This window comes from Littorina saxatilis, linkage group LG17, assembly GCF_037325665.1.
Source record: "Littorina saxatilis isolate snail1 linkage group LG17, US_GU_Lsax_2.0, whole genome shotgun sequence".
NCBI classification, from domain to species: domain Eukaryota; kingdom Metazoa; phylum Mollusca; class Gastropoda; order Littorinimorpha; family Littorinidae; genus Littorina; species Littorina saxatilis.
The window spans coordinates 41,502,807-41,517,488 of record NC_090261.1 but is presented as its reverse complement, the minus strand read 5'-3'; the positions used below and the strand labels follow the sequence as shown (position 1 = coordinate 41,517,488).

Genomic DNA, 14,682 nt, shown 5'->3' with positions numbered 1-14,682 from the left:
TGTGCACAGTTTTGCAGATTAACAAATGTGTCCTTTACTAAACTATAACTGTAGAGAAAGTGTACCGGAATGTATATGTTTTGCTCTATGTGACCTAATGCAAGGGGGTCCTGATTTGGCCTATATGGTCCGCTGGACCCAAAAAGCGACAGCTATCTTATCTATCTACCAAATGCAAGATGCTCTTATCTCATGTGAAAAAATAGGCTGATTGTGGTGGTTTTTTTTTTTAATTTACAACGCGATTTACATAAGAAGGCTGTTGAGAAGGAAGGAGTAATCCAGATTAAAATTGTAAAATGTTGACAGTTATTCAAATAGGAACACAGCCCAAACAAGAATTACAACTACAACAAAATAAAACACGAATGGGAGAATCAACGGGTGGGACAATAAGGGAATCCCTTGACGTTAAACATATGTAACGTTTTTCATAATTTAGATTTGACAATGCCATGCAAATGTCACCGTTATAACTTGTTACACGTAACACAGATACACCTTAAACTCGAGAGACAAAACAAACAGTTGAGGTATTATATGATGAGTTTAAAAGGAACCCGTCTATTGTAATTAACATAGCGTCACGCTCATAAGAAAAATACCTAACTCATGGTTAGGTATTTCTGCAGAGAGACTACAAGGGAAGCTACTGGAAGGGTACCTGTGCTATGTTAGAGACTATCAACTCTCAGACCATCGGAAACCTTTGTCAGGGTTACGTGAGCAAAACTGCCGTTCTCGTTTCTTTGTTTGTTTGTTTGTTTGCTTAACGCCCAGCCGACCACGAAGGGCCATATCAGGGCGGTGCTGCTTTGACATGTAACGTGCGCCACACACAAGACAGAAGTCGCAGCACAGGCTTCGTGTCTCACCCAGTCACATTATTCTGACACCGGACCAACCAGTCCTAGCACTAACCCCATTATGCCAGACGCCAGGCGGAGCAGCCACTAGATTGCCAATTTTAAAGTCTTAGGTATGACCCGGCCGGGGTTCGAACCCACGACCTCCCGATCACGGGACGGACGCCTTACCACTAGGCCAACCGTGCCGGTTTCTCGTTTCTGAGTGAGGCACTTTTCCGTTTTGATACAGAACGACTTGTTTGGAGAATGTGAAGGTATGCAAAAGCCTTTTCGGGGTTGTAATGCAGTTGTGTTGATTGAAAATGTTGCTGTTAGCTCTTTATCACACGCGTATAATGTTATCAACCGCTTGAGATAGGCAGTTTGGAACTTATAACTAGATATGAGATGGGCAGATTGTTTAGAAACCAAAGAAGTGTTTTGTGTTTTCCTCAAAACTAAAACAAAACCGATGTAGGTAATTATCTTTTGAGCATGACGATAGGCGGATGTACTCAGGTTTCCATCTAAGTTTTGCTGAACGAGTTCTGCAAGCGGAACGTAACCTATAAAACAAAATGTAAAAAAAAAGTAAGCCAAAAATCCGTTTACATTGTGTGTGTGACCCGAATATCTATACGCTGCAAGATAAAAACTAGGACGTTCTAAGAATCCCTACGTAGACTTCTGTCTACTCAACATTTGCAAGACTTCTGCCAACTCATCATTCGCCAACATACTTAAAATAATTTAGCAATGTGCTACTCCTCTGACGTGTCTGTAGCACACAATTTGTTATGGTTAACGCTTGCCTCGTGTCGCCCTTTGTTTCAAAAGGTGAGAGTTATGTGAGAGTTAGTATATATATCACTTTAGGCTGCTAGATATTATTTTGTTTGAAAGGTATCACTCTAAGCCGCTAGATATTATTTTGTAAGAAAGCTGCATGAGAAGGAAAATGAGCCTGGTGTCTACGTTGTAATGTCCTGTTTTGGAGTTGTTGTTGTTTTGTTTAAATCCCCTCCCCTTAATTTCTGTGATCATTTACTTTCGTGTATTTACTCGTTGCTTGTTTGTTTGTGTGTTTCCTTTTTTTTTATTTTTTTTTTATCTGATCACTGTGCAAATTGGTTCATGTACCGGCACTTCTTGTCATCCTCCCATCAACGGCTTACGTGAATATTTTGTTTATGTTTTTTTGATTTTTTTTAATCTTTTTAAAAAAAAGTTTAATCTCTTTTCTTTTACTCAATGTGTTTAAACATCAATGAAGTAATCCGAACACAAAATAATGTGCACAGTGTTTTGATATTCGCATCATGTTTAACTGGGTTTTTTTAGTTTTCAAGGATTCCATACATCCGCAAAAGCCTTGATATCATCACTACAGCAGCGACTCAGCATGCGAAAAAGTTACAGTCAGTGATACAAGCGTCGTTATAAATCTAAACTCTGTGTAAGTTCTCTCCGGCGACATACTTAGGGAGTGTCGCGTGACGCTATTATTCGCAGAAACAGTCCCCCATCTTCTGCCTCACCCAACCTCACCCAACTCTCAAGCCTACCCACAGCCACACCCCCCCCCCTACCCCCCAGGACGTTTTTGGTAGTTTCGTTTATTTCTTAAAGTTTTGTTTTCATTTTGTTTTTTATTTTATTTTTTCCGTTAATTTTATGTTGTTGAAAATGAAAAATAATAATAATAATAATAATAATAATAATAATAATAATAATAATAATAATAATAATAATAATAATAATAATACGAGAATTTATAACGCACACATATCTCACCACAAGGCGACTCAAGGCGCACTGATACACAATCTTTCGCATAAACAACTCAAGCATACTCATATACATTTACGCATAAATTACATGATTATAGCTAGCAGACTGTTCAAGAACCAGTGTGTAAGGCGACAACTTTGTTCATTCTAGGTTACATTATATAGAAATCAGATGTGACATAACTAGTCAACATGTAATTGGGTCACCCCAAATACCAATTTATCCACGTCCTATTTGACCTAGGTGAAGTGTTAGAGGTGAGGGGGTAATGAGAGGTGAAGGAAGAAAAGAGGGAGTTGTACAGGTGAAAAGAAGGAGACGCTGCGAGGTGGGACAAACAAGATAAATCAGATCACAAAACAATTACGGGATTGTATAATGCAGTAGGAAGTATAAAAAAATTTAAAAAAAGTGGTCGTCGCGACCTTATTGCCAGACAGAAACACTCGATACCAGGAAAATGTTCGCCGGGTATTCCCGAGAGCTGTTTTACCGGCTGACTCAACCGTTCTATTCATCGTGCGTGAATAGGATATTGTGCGTTATAGCGGGTATTGGAGCAAAGAATCAGGTTGATTCCGCCTCAGTTAGAGTCTGTGCACCACTCGCCACTGGAAGCTTTTCACGCAAAGTTAAGATTATTAATGTCTTTGATTGTGGATACCGTTAATGTCTTCCTTGATCGGTCCGTTCTGGTAACTGTCGTTTCCCAGGTGAGAATCATTTTCTGAGCATACATTGACATTTTGATTTTGTGCTAGTTGTAACAGAATGCAGAATGTAAGAGGAATATGAAAGATAAAGCGTCAGATCTCTGTTTTGTGCTGTGTTGTTGTGTGTGTTTTGTTCGCTTGTACAATGTTTTGATTTCCTAGTTGATAACAATTGCTTGCTTGCTTGCTTGCTTGCTTGCTTGCTTGCTTGCTTGCTTGAGTGAGTGAGCGAGCGAGCGAGCGAGTGAGCTAGCAGCTAGCGAGTGAGTGAGTGAGCGAGGGAGCTAGCGAGTGAGCGAGTGGGTGAGTGAGTGAGTGAGTGAGTAATGAGTGAGTGAGTGAGTGAGTGAGTGAGTGAGTGAGTGATGGAATAAATGAGTGAGTGACTGAGTGACTGAGTGAGTGAGTGATAGTGAAGACATCGCGCATATCACTGCTACTAAGACTGACCTTTAAAGGCACAGGGGTGGGTTGCCCGGAAATGAGCTCAAAGTTGAGGGTTGACTTTACGCCGAGAGCGCGAAAACCGGGTTGCATGAGCGGTCTTACGTTCGTTGAGCACAGCGTTTCCTGCTTAACTTTGAGCCTGCTCCTCCCCAGGCTTAATGCCGAGCTTGGCTGAGATAACAGACTTAACCAGCCAGTTGCTGCTTGCAAGATGACTTTTTTTTAACTATTTATTATTTGGTGCTGTAATAGGTCGCACCAACCCGAGTAAGACAACTTTATTGATTACTTCATCTGTGCCCGTTGCAGCGGTTGCTCAAAAATCGTCAGGGACTTAGTCATAAGCGGTACTTGACTCAACCTGTCTCAAATTCTTTGTGTCTGAACAGAACAGAAACACCTGCTAGTGCCATAGACGGTAGAAACAAAAACATTTCCAAGTCGGCTCGCGTGTGTGAAGCACTTGCTGTTGGAACTATTTCACTTGGAAGTCTGATTAGTTCCTTGTCTGGGCAGTCAAAGTGAATGCGTTGTTGTTGTTACATTTAGTCAAGTTTTGACTAAATGTTTTAACATAGAGGGGGAATCGAGACGAGGGTCGTGGTGTATGTGTGTGTGTGTGTGTGTGTGTGTGTGTGTGTGTGTGTGTGTGTGTGTGTGTGTGTGTGTGTGTGTGTGTGTGTGTGTGTGTCTGTGTGTGTGTGTGTGTAGAGCGATTCAGACTAAACTACTGGACCGATCTTTATGAAATTTGACATGAGAGTTCCTGGGAACGATATCCCCGGATGTTTTTTTCTTTTTTTCGATAAATGTCTTTGATGACGTCATATGCGGCTTTTTGTAAAAGTTGAGGCGGCACTGTCACACCATCATTTTTCAATCAAATTGATTGAAATTTTGGCCAAGCAATCGTCGACAAAGGCCGGACTTCGGTATTGCATTTCAGCATGGTGGCTTAAAAATTGATTTATGACTTTGGTCATTAAAAATCTGAAAATTGTAAAAAAAATAATTTTGTCATAAAACGATCCAAATTTACGTGCATCTTATTCTTCATCATTTTCTGATTTCAAAAACATATAGATATGTTATATTTGGATTAAACACAAGCTCTGAAAATTAAAAATATAAAAAATTATGATCAAAATTAAATTTCCGAAATCGTTTTAAAAACTATTTCATCTTATTCCTTGTCGGTTCCTGATTCCAAAAACATATAGATATGATATGTTTGGATTAAAAATACGCTCAGAAAGTTAAAACGAAGAGAGGTACAGTAAAGCGTGCTATGAAGCACAGCGCAACCGCTACAGCGCCAAACAGGCTCGTCACTTTCACTGCCTTTTGCACTAGCGGCGGACAACGTTCAGTTTCATTCTGTGAGTTCCACAGCTTGACTAAATGTAGTAATTTCGCCGTACGCAACTTGTTTTTTTTAATCATGTAGAATGCTTTTATTTTTGAGTTGATAACTTTAATTTGTTGATTGACTGATTGGTTGATTGATTAATGGATTGATTGATTGATTGGTTGATTGATTGATTGGTTGATTAATGGATTGATTGGTTGGTTGGTTGGTTGGTTGGTTGGTTGATTGATTGATGAATTGATGGATCGATGGATTGATTGGTTGATGATGGATGGATTTAGATGGCAAGATGTTCCTTCTCCTTTTTATCTGATAATCATCCTGTTTTACCATCTTTCAATTCGTTTCGTCCAGGAATCCCGGCACAACTCGGACAAAACTTCATTTCCCTGACAATGCGGAGTTACAGCCACACTGGAGAAGTTCGCGGCCATAACCAGTCGCTCGCGCGAGCGTGTTCCTTCGAGTCCAGTCCACGACTTTACGGCTCTCGATGGCGTGTCCACAAGGGAGTCATCATGGAGAGGTAGGATATTTTGTTCTGATTTGGTTCTTTTGTGCATTGCTTTTTGTCTTTTGCTTATCTGTTATCCGATTTGTGTAAGTATTTTCGTATATATATATATATATATAACTCATAACTCATAACTCATAACTCATAACATTTTATTGATCCAACAAAGGAAATTAATTTAGTCATCAGCACATATAGGTCATTAATTAATAACTATAAAAGAATAAAAGAAGAAAATTCATAAAACCCATGATATAAAAATACCCTTTTTTCTTGCACACCTGACACACCGACACACCAATACACATGCATACATGCCTACATACATACAGTCGACTCCGGATATTACGTCACCCCTCGGGGGATGTTTTTGAGCGACGTTATACGCGGTGACGCTGTATCCGGTTCATCGGTTATAACGTCACTTTTACGCGCGGGTGATGTTATATCCGGAGTTCAAGAGTTATGTCCCTTTCTAAAGTACTGACTGTTTTTAATAAAACTGTGCAGAAATGAAAAAGTGCAACATTAGTGTTGTTTAAAAATCACAACAACATATTGTTGTAAGTTTTAAACTAACTTATTACAATAATCTTTAATTCACTTCCTCATATATAGAATTGTGGACTATTCTCTTCTTTGCGTATTTCCAAAACCTGGCTAGACCATGAATACAAAATTGTATACACAAAATTTTCCCCGAAATTCGGCAATCGTATCAACGTACAGAATTGTAGGCTACATGCTGATTCTGAGACAGTTTGCTAGTGTTGGAGTGTCAAGCTCCGTCTGGTTCCATCGACAATCGACAATCTCAGTCTTTAATTGTAGTGTCCGACGTTATTAGCTTTAAGGACACACACACACACACACACCAGGGCCGGACCAGTACGGTTTTAGGGGGGGGAGGCTAAAATGTTGAAGCGGGGGTCCGGGGGCCGCAGAAGGCCCCCGGTGGGGTCGAGGGGCGAAGCTGAAGAAATTTTAACATTTATACATAAAAAAATATCCTATTCTTGCACAAAAAAGTCATTTAAATAATGAAATAGCACCACCAGAAATTTAACATATTAATTTAGAATTGATGCATGAAGAAAAGATTAGCTTGTCATAAACATCAACGAAACAAATTTTCTACTTTTATGCCAAAAAAACACATTCCAAAATCAAATTATACTGTATTTTGCCACTATAAGATGAACTTTACAATGTTAGTCTGTTTACATTACTTGGCATTTCAAACATTGAATGAAAGTATCTAGACTTCAATCTTACCGTAATGGGTTCAAAGGTTACCGAATACTACTACAATTATCCGGAAAAGAGAGGAACAAAATAGAGACAGATGAGGCGGTAGCGGCTTTTTGCAATATTATTATTATTAAGCTCTCTCTCTCTCTCTCTCTCTCTCTCTCTCTCTCTCTCTCTCTCTCTCTCTCTCTCTCTCTCTCTCTCTCTCTCTCTCTCTCTCTCTCTCTCTTTTTTTTTTTTTTTTGGCTGGGGGGGGGGGGGCTAAAGCCCCCAAAGCCCCCCCTCTTGTCCGGCCCTGCACACACACACACACACACACACACACACACACACACACACACACACACACACAGTGACACATACACACACACACACACATGGCTGTCGTACATTCATATTCTGCTAGATCTTGACCTGTCCTTGATGTCCGAAGAAATAACAAGTCGCGTAAGGCGAAAATACAACATTTAGTCAAGTAGATGTCGAACTCACAGAATGAAACTGAACGCAATGCAACGCAGCAAGACCGTATACTCGTAGCATCGTCAGTCCACCGCTCACGGCAAAGGCAGTGAAATTGACAAGAAGAGCGGGGTAGTAGTTGCGCTGGGAAGGATAGCACGCTTTTCTGTACCTCTCTTCGTTTTAACTTTCTGAGCGTGTTTTTAATCCAAACATATCATATCTATATGTTTTTGGAATCAGGAACCGACAAGGAATAAGATGAAAGTGTTTTTAAATTGATTTGGAAAATTTAATTTTGATAATAATTTTTATATATCTAATTTTCAGAGCTTGTTTTTAATCCGAATATAACATATTTATATGTTTTTGGAATCAGCAAATGATGGAGAATAAGATAAACGTAAATTTGGATCGTTTGATAAGATATTTTTTTTACAATTTTCAGATTTTTAATGACCAAAGTCATTAATTAATTTTTAAGCCACCACGCTGAAATGCAATACCGAAGTCCGTGCTTCGTCGAACATTACCCGACCAAAATTTCAACCAATTTGGTTGAAAAATGAGGGCGTGACAGTGCCGCCTCAACTTTCACGAAAAGCCGGATATGACGTCATCAAAGACATTTATCAAAAAAATGAAAAAAACGTTCGGGGATTTCATACCCAGGAACTCTCATGTCAAATTTCATAAAGATCGGTCCAGTAGTTTAGTCTGAATCGCTCTACACACACACACACAGACAGACACACACAAACACGCACATACACCACGACCCTCGTCTCGATTCCCCCTTCTACGTTAAAACATTTAGTCAAAACTTGACTAAATGTAAAAATGACGAGAACTTCATGGGTCCTTATACGTAATTACTGTCTATTTGACTTATATTATTATTATTAACGAAGAAGTTTCTCGTCAACAGCAAAGTGGCTGCCCACCTTTACGCACATTCGTTCTGGTAGTAACAACTTTGGGTTCATAGTTACCCCCTTTCCCCCATCCACCGTCTCCACCACATCTAGTGAGCGGGACGTTATACTCGTTAGACTACTACTGTATTATTTTTATCATTATAACGTCACTTGATATAACGTCCATGGCTTTCCAAGTAGAGTCATAATAGTGCTTTAAGAGTGCAGTATCACTTTTCTCAATTTGTCGGTTCACTGCACTTAGTGTTTACCTTTACAATTTAGCCTGAGCGACCTACTCAGCCTGTCGACAACGCCCAGTTGAAAGTGAAGCTCAGCCTCCTCGTCGTGGGCAGTTGTAGTCAGTATACTACGGACCAAAAAACAAACAAACGTCGTAGTCTGTTTTCATCCTCTCGACCTTCTCCTACCGTCATTTCAATAATCGATTTTTTTTTTATATAAGCGTGATTGAAGGACAGAAGTAGACAGATCCATTCGCACGCGCTCGCGCAGGAGTAACCATGTATGCTCGATGTGAAACTTTTAAAAAAATTTTTTTATTAAAAACCAAGACAGGAACTCACAAAACGAACGAAATGCAACATTTTTCTTTTCATTAAAAACCTAGAACACTGAGGAACCTAAGTAAGGAACTCACAAAGCGAAATGAAATGAAACATTTTTCGTTACTGACTAAAAACATAGAACAGGAACTCACAAAACGAAATGAAATAAAACATTTTTCTTTTGATTAAAAACCTCGAACAGGAACTCACAAAACGCATGCAGCAAAAATGATTATGCCTTGAACCTAGTTTTCCTTGGGCCTCTAACAACGGGAAAACGGAAAAACTTGAATACCGTTAACACACAAAACTTGTGACACGTGTAGGGTAAATGAACATGCCTTGACAGTCGTTCACCATGCAAACTGCTGCATATGGGGATTGATATGACGTTATAACCGACATGGATGAGTGACGTTATAACTGGGTGACGTTATATCCGGTGACGTTATATCCGAGGTTAAAATAGTCTTGGAAAGAAGGAATTGAGCCGGGACCGGTGTTTGGGTGACGATATAACGGGGTGACGTTATATCCGGCGACGTTATAAACGAAGTAGACTGTACCTACATACATACCTACATACATACCTACATACATACATACATACATACATACATACATACATACATACATACATACATACATACATACATACATACATTCCATGTTAAAGTGTAGTTAAGAACATCACAGTAATTATATCATTGTTTGGATTAACAGATAAGTTTTTATGTAAATGATGATAACAACAATCCATAATTAACGCTATTGCACTACCAAGGTATAGATTTGTTTTCATCACTCGATGTCCAACATTGGATATATTACGTATGGTGGGTTCTGTGTGTGTGTGTGTGTGTGTGTGTGTGTGTGTGTGTGTGTGTGTGTGTGTGTGTGTGTGTATATATAGTTTCTTTTTTTCCCCGCCGACCTGTTCTGGTGTGTTCTTGTCTCTGTGTTGTCACCAATATATAGTTTCCTTGCTTTGCTCTGCTTGGTAGTGGTTGTTTTTGTAATGTATTGTTATTACTGTTTAGTCAAAACTAATTTTTACTTCACAATACTCACAAAACAATAGACAGTAGTGTCAGTAACAATAAAAACTACCAAATTCTGAACGTAAAGAATAAAACTGGACAAATACAACACATTCTACATAGAACCCAAGAAAAAAACCAATGTTGTGTCAAAACTTAATGAAAACAAATTATAAACAGAAGGTGAAGATTTACTTACCATATTTGTTTTGTGTTATTTGATTTCATATTAATTTGGGTTTAAACAAATTTAATTTCGTTGTTATCCTAGTATTTCATCAATTTATTTTTTCTCTTTTTTGTTGATGAAAAGGTATGGCAAATTCAAGACGGTCGTCAAAAACCCCACCAAGGTGGACAACGCCTCAGCACAAGTCTTCGCGGAAGTCAATAAATACAACTTCGCCAAGTCCGTGCTTCAGAGGTGCCCGGATCTTGCTAACCGAATTGAACTGGTTCCGGTTTACCACTCAAACATTAAGAAGATCGGCCGAGGCTGGCTAATTAAAAACGGAACCAAATATAAGGGGAATTTTCACACAGGGGGTCCAGTCCTGATTCAGGAACGCATCGAAGATCCCATTGACAGAATCTTCGAGATCGGGGAAAATTGTCCGACTCTCCCTCTCGATGCCGATGACCAGATCCCGTTGTTGGCCCTCGCTCACGAAAGTTACAGTAGCTCCGGGGGAGAGTGCGTCATCACTGGCATCAAGGGCGCCAAGGTGCGAGACGACAGAGGCGTGATGACGTACCACGTGACGTCACTGACGATCCACTCTCTGGGCAAGAAGTTCGGGGAGACGGACAGAGGCTTCGCAGGAGTCGCAGCTTACAAGAACTGGAACTTTTCGCGTCAGCAAACTTCTCAAAGGAGGTATCATGCGGGCTCGCAGGGTGTCTCCCCCTGGCTGTGTGATGACGTCATTCTCGAGCTTGCGTCACTGCCCACGAGAACCGTGTCGTCGCGACCCCCAGAATCTCTGGGACCCAACCTTCCTTTGTACGTAGAACTGCTGAACAGAGATCCTCAGCTGCGACACTTTCTCAATGAAGATTCCCTGAGGCAGCTGCTTGGTCAGCCACCCATTTACTCTTTCACCTCCGCCAATTTGCAAATGGTAGCTGCTGGCGCCTAAGTTTTATTTGTATATTATGTTTGATTTTGTGTGTGTGTGTGTGTGTGTGTGTGTGTGTGTGTGTGTGTGTGTGTGTGTGTGTGTGTGTGTGTGTGTGTGTGTGTGTGTGTGTGTGTGTGTGTGTGTGTGTGTTTTCGTTTCCGCTTTTTTGTTAGTTTGCAACAACAAAAAGTCATTGGTACGTCATGTTCTTACATAGTTTCGATCATATTTTCGACATCAGGTTGTGTAAGAACGTGCACGCCAGGGATGCAACGATCTTAAAGTAATAAGGTAATCAACAGCGTGCGATTGACAGGCAAAGTTAGAGAGAGAGAGAGAGAGAGAGAGAGAGAGAGAGAGAGAGAGAGAGAGAGAGAGAGAGAGAGAGAGAGAGAGAGAGAGAGAGAGAGAGAGAGTTGGGGGGGGGGGGGGGAGCAAACTCAACGACTGGTAGAAAACGTAGAGGGACCGAGACAGAGAAACTGCGATAGCAAGCACTTTTTGCGAGAATGGCTTCCCAAGCATTTTTAATATAATAGTACTACTGTAAACCGGCATTTAATAGATCAATTATTATACAGCATTTAAAACATGAATGAAATAAAATTAATTAAAATGTATCGTGCATGCCATTGTGTTGGTAGTGTAATGATTGGTAATGCATTGATATATATATATATGTCTGTCAGACTACCTGTCTGTATGTCTGTCTGTCTGTTAAGATTCTTGAAGGAGAAGCATAAACACACACAGGCGCACACACACACAGACACACACACACACACACACACTAATACACACGCACACACAAACACACACATGATTTTGTACACACACACACACACACACACACACACACACACACACACACACACACACACACACAGGTATAAACACACACAAGCACTCACGAACGGGCATGCTCCACCTTTACAAATTCGAAATTTTCTTTGAACACGCCTTTTGGTGTCATCGAGAAAAGAACAAAATAATGACATGACACGATCTATTGTTCTTAATTGCACACCCAAAATCGTTTATGAAAGCTTGTCTCTATCATCAATAATTGTTCAGATCCACATAATCCACAAGAAAATACATAAAACCAAAAGCCGATTCGTCAATAAAATGAACACGCGACGACGCATCTCTCTCTGGTATGCCGCACATGAAGAAAAAAACCTGTTCAACTGTTTCTCAGGAATCGTTTTTGTGTCAAAACCTGCATGTAATGTCAATACAAACTTCGCTGCAAAAAGCTGAACAAAGGAATGCTGCCTATGAAACTTGGAGACGAACCCTCGTGTGCAAGAAACATATGAACATGGAGACCCGAGAGGGCGTAGCGCGTCGCAACGCAACTTCGTGCGTCTGTTGTGTTGAGTTTTGTTTGCTGAAGTAGCTATTCAGCTTTTGTGCGATTCCTTCTTGAAAAAGTTACACCTGAACGAGCAGCCATGCAGTTGAATACAAAATGATTGACGCTGTTTCGGTATGAAAAAGGCTACAACCTTCAGACACCCTTGTATACACTCACGCAGGCACAAAGCCACGCTGGCTAATAATATATCGTGCCCTAATGCTACCCAGAAAACACAAAAGCTGTTCTTCCGAAAAAGGGGTTTGATGAAAAAAATAAAAGTTGCTGTTCAGGTTGTGAAGATTAAATACTGTTGCGGAGATCTCAATCTCAACGGCCCTTAACTCTCTCTCTCTCTCTCTCTCTCTCTCTCTCTCTCTCTCTCTCTCTCTCTCTCTCTCTCTCTCTCTCTCTCTCTCTCTCTCTCTCTCTCTCTCTCTCTCTCTCTCTCTCTCTCTCTCTCTCTCTCTCTTCATCGTTGCAGAACAGTGTAGATGATCTCATTCATTGGACGGAGTAGCCTATAACCACATGAGTCTTCACCATAAAAAGACCAAATACATGTTAATAACAACAAGACAAAAGAGACAAAACATACGAAACAATCCTCATTCCATATTAATTGGTAACGACGCAATAGAGGAGGTAGGAGATCATACAGTTTTGGGAGTAAATATCGATAATAATTTGTCTTGGGCCCATCATGTTCGGTCGTTATGCAAAACAATGTCGAGAAAAAAATATATCAGTTAAATAGAATTAAACACTTTCTAGATCAGCACTCAAGGTTATTATACTTTAACGCATATATACAAACCATCACAGATTATTGTTCAACCATCTGGGACTCTGCCAGTGCTAATATTTTAAAACCATTGTATAGTTTACATAGGCGAGCGCTAAAACTAATTTTACTGAAACAATCCAGTCTTGTATTTGATGATTATAAGAAACTTAAGATTCTCCCATTAAAAGAAAGATTTAAATTAAATGAAGGCGTGCTCCTTCACAAAATACTTTCCGGCCGTGCACCACGAACTTTCGTTGCAAACTTTAAAGTCAAACCAAACCGAAAGTTTAACGTCCCAATTCCAAGGATAGATCTCTTCAAATCAAGCTTAGCCTATTCTGGTAGCGTACTGTGGAATTCTCTCCCGGAATTTGTGAGAGTCCCAATGAGTCTCAATACTTTCAAAAAACACCTTTCACTGTATTTAATGTTAAATTACGAAAAATCACAGGGATGGAAGACTTCGTTTAATTATATTTTCATTTGTCCAAAGCATCAGTGTTCATTATATCCACACAAAACACTCAAAGCTTTAATAACACATTTACTCATGCATGTGTATTCAGCAATGTTTTCACTACGTTACATATACGACGCTTTATATTTGTGTATAATATGTAATGTGAAAATATTCACATGTTGTTGTTTTCTCTACCTTTTTTTCTACGTTAATATCCGTGTAAATATGTGATTAGATTAGTCCCCTCTCTGGGCGAGGGCTGGTTGAAAAAAAGCTCGTTGTATTGCTTATGCCACCTTTTCCAACCCACGAACCTAGTTCGCGAACCCCCCAAACCTAGTTCGAAAACTCAGGTTCGTCTGGTTAAGAACCAAGACAAGTTCGCCGAACCAGTCTTGAGGTTCGCCGAACCCCACGAACCTAGTTCGCGAACCAAAGGTTCGTCTGGTTAAGAACAGCCTTAACCAACCATAGATCCACGCAAATCGCAAAAATGAAATGTAGCGAACGACAAGAAGAAGAAGATCGTTCCAGGCGTTCGTCGAATTGTCCTTAAAAGAAATTTGGAAACCCCCCATTAAAAATGATGTGATCCGCCCCTGGTGTGTGTGCGTGTGTGTGTGTGTGTGTGTGTGTGTGTGTGTGTGTGTGGAGGTGATTTGCGTGCGTGCGTCTTTATCTCACGTTTATTCAGCTGCCACCCGTCGAGATAGGCAGTATGCAGCTTATTACGCAAATGAGATAGGCAGATTGTTCAGAAACCAAAAGAAATTTTCTGCGTTTTTGTCAAAACAAAGAAAAATGACATTGGCAATAATCTTTTTTTTTTCAAACATTTTCATTCAAATAAATAACAACAATTAACAATATCTCATACAATGAATCAAATACAACTTATCGAGTACAACAAGCTAACTTTTTTTAACGTTTTGTTCTTCGAACACTCACACAAAGATGCTTCTTATCTGTAACTGCCTATTAAAAAATACTTTCCAACGGTAAAAACGAATTTGTTTTTTTTTATATATAT

At 39.8% G+C, this 14,682-nt stretch overlaps 1 protein-coding gene and 1 long non-coding RNA gene across 3 annotated transcripts in view; one reads left to right on the top strand and one right to left on the bottom strand.

Moving 5' to 3' along the window:
* Positions 1-1,536: 1,536 nt before the first annotated feature.
* Positions 1,537-11,671, top strand: LOC138952907 (uncharacterized). 2 transcript variants are annotated; one of them, XM_070324658.1, is made up of 3 exons: positions 1,537-1,685; positions 5,523-5,694; positions 10,235-11,671. In XM_070324658.1, exons 1-3 carry the CDS (start codon positions 1,646-1,648, stop codon positions 11,058-11,060), a joined length of 1,038 nt encoding a protein of 345 aa, XP_070180759.1. In that variant the 5' UTR covers positions 1,537-1,645; the 3' UTR covers positions 11,061-11,671. The 2 variants fall into 2 exon arrangements, with proteins under 2 accessions (XP_070180759.1, XP_070180760.1); XM_070324659.1 differs by lacking the exon at positions 1,537-1,685 and adding an exon at positions 3,157-3,352.
* The window catches only part of LOC138952911 (uncharacterized), a 142,118-nt gene continuing 136,647 nt past the window's right edge, over positions 9,212-14,682 (bottom strand). Inside the window, exon 2 of the long non-coding RNA XR_011451456.1 lies at positions 9,212-9,447. This is a non-coding gene — a long non-coding RNA (uncharacterized lncRNA). The remainder of the gene's footprint in view (positions 9,448-14,682) is intronic.

Bases quoted from the DNA above. Each gene is read 5' to 3' on its own strand.
- LOC138952907 (XM_070324658.1), top strand. From the start codon at position 1,646: ATGGTTAACGCTTGCCTCGTGTCGCCCTTTGTTTCAAAAG. The intron at 1,686-5,522 runs GTGAGAGTTATG...CGTTTCGTCCAG, and splicing joins GTCGCCCTTTGTTTCAAAAG to GAATCCCGGCACAACTCGGA. The intron at 5,695-10,234 runs GTAGGATATTTT...GTTGATGAAAAG, and splicing joins AAGGGAGTCATCATGGAGAG to GTATGGCAAATTCAAGACGG.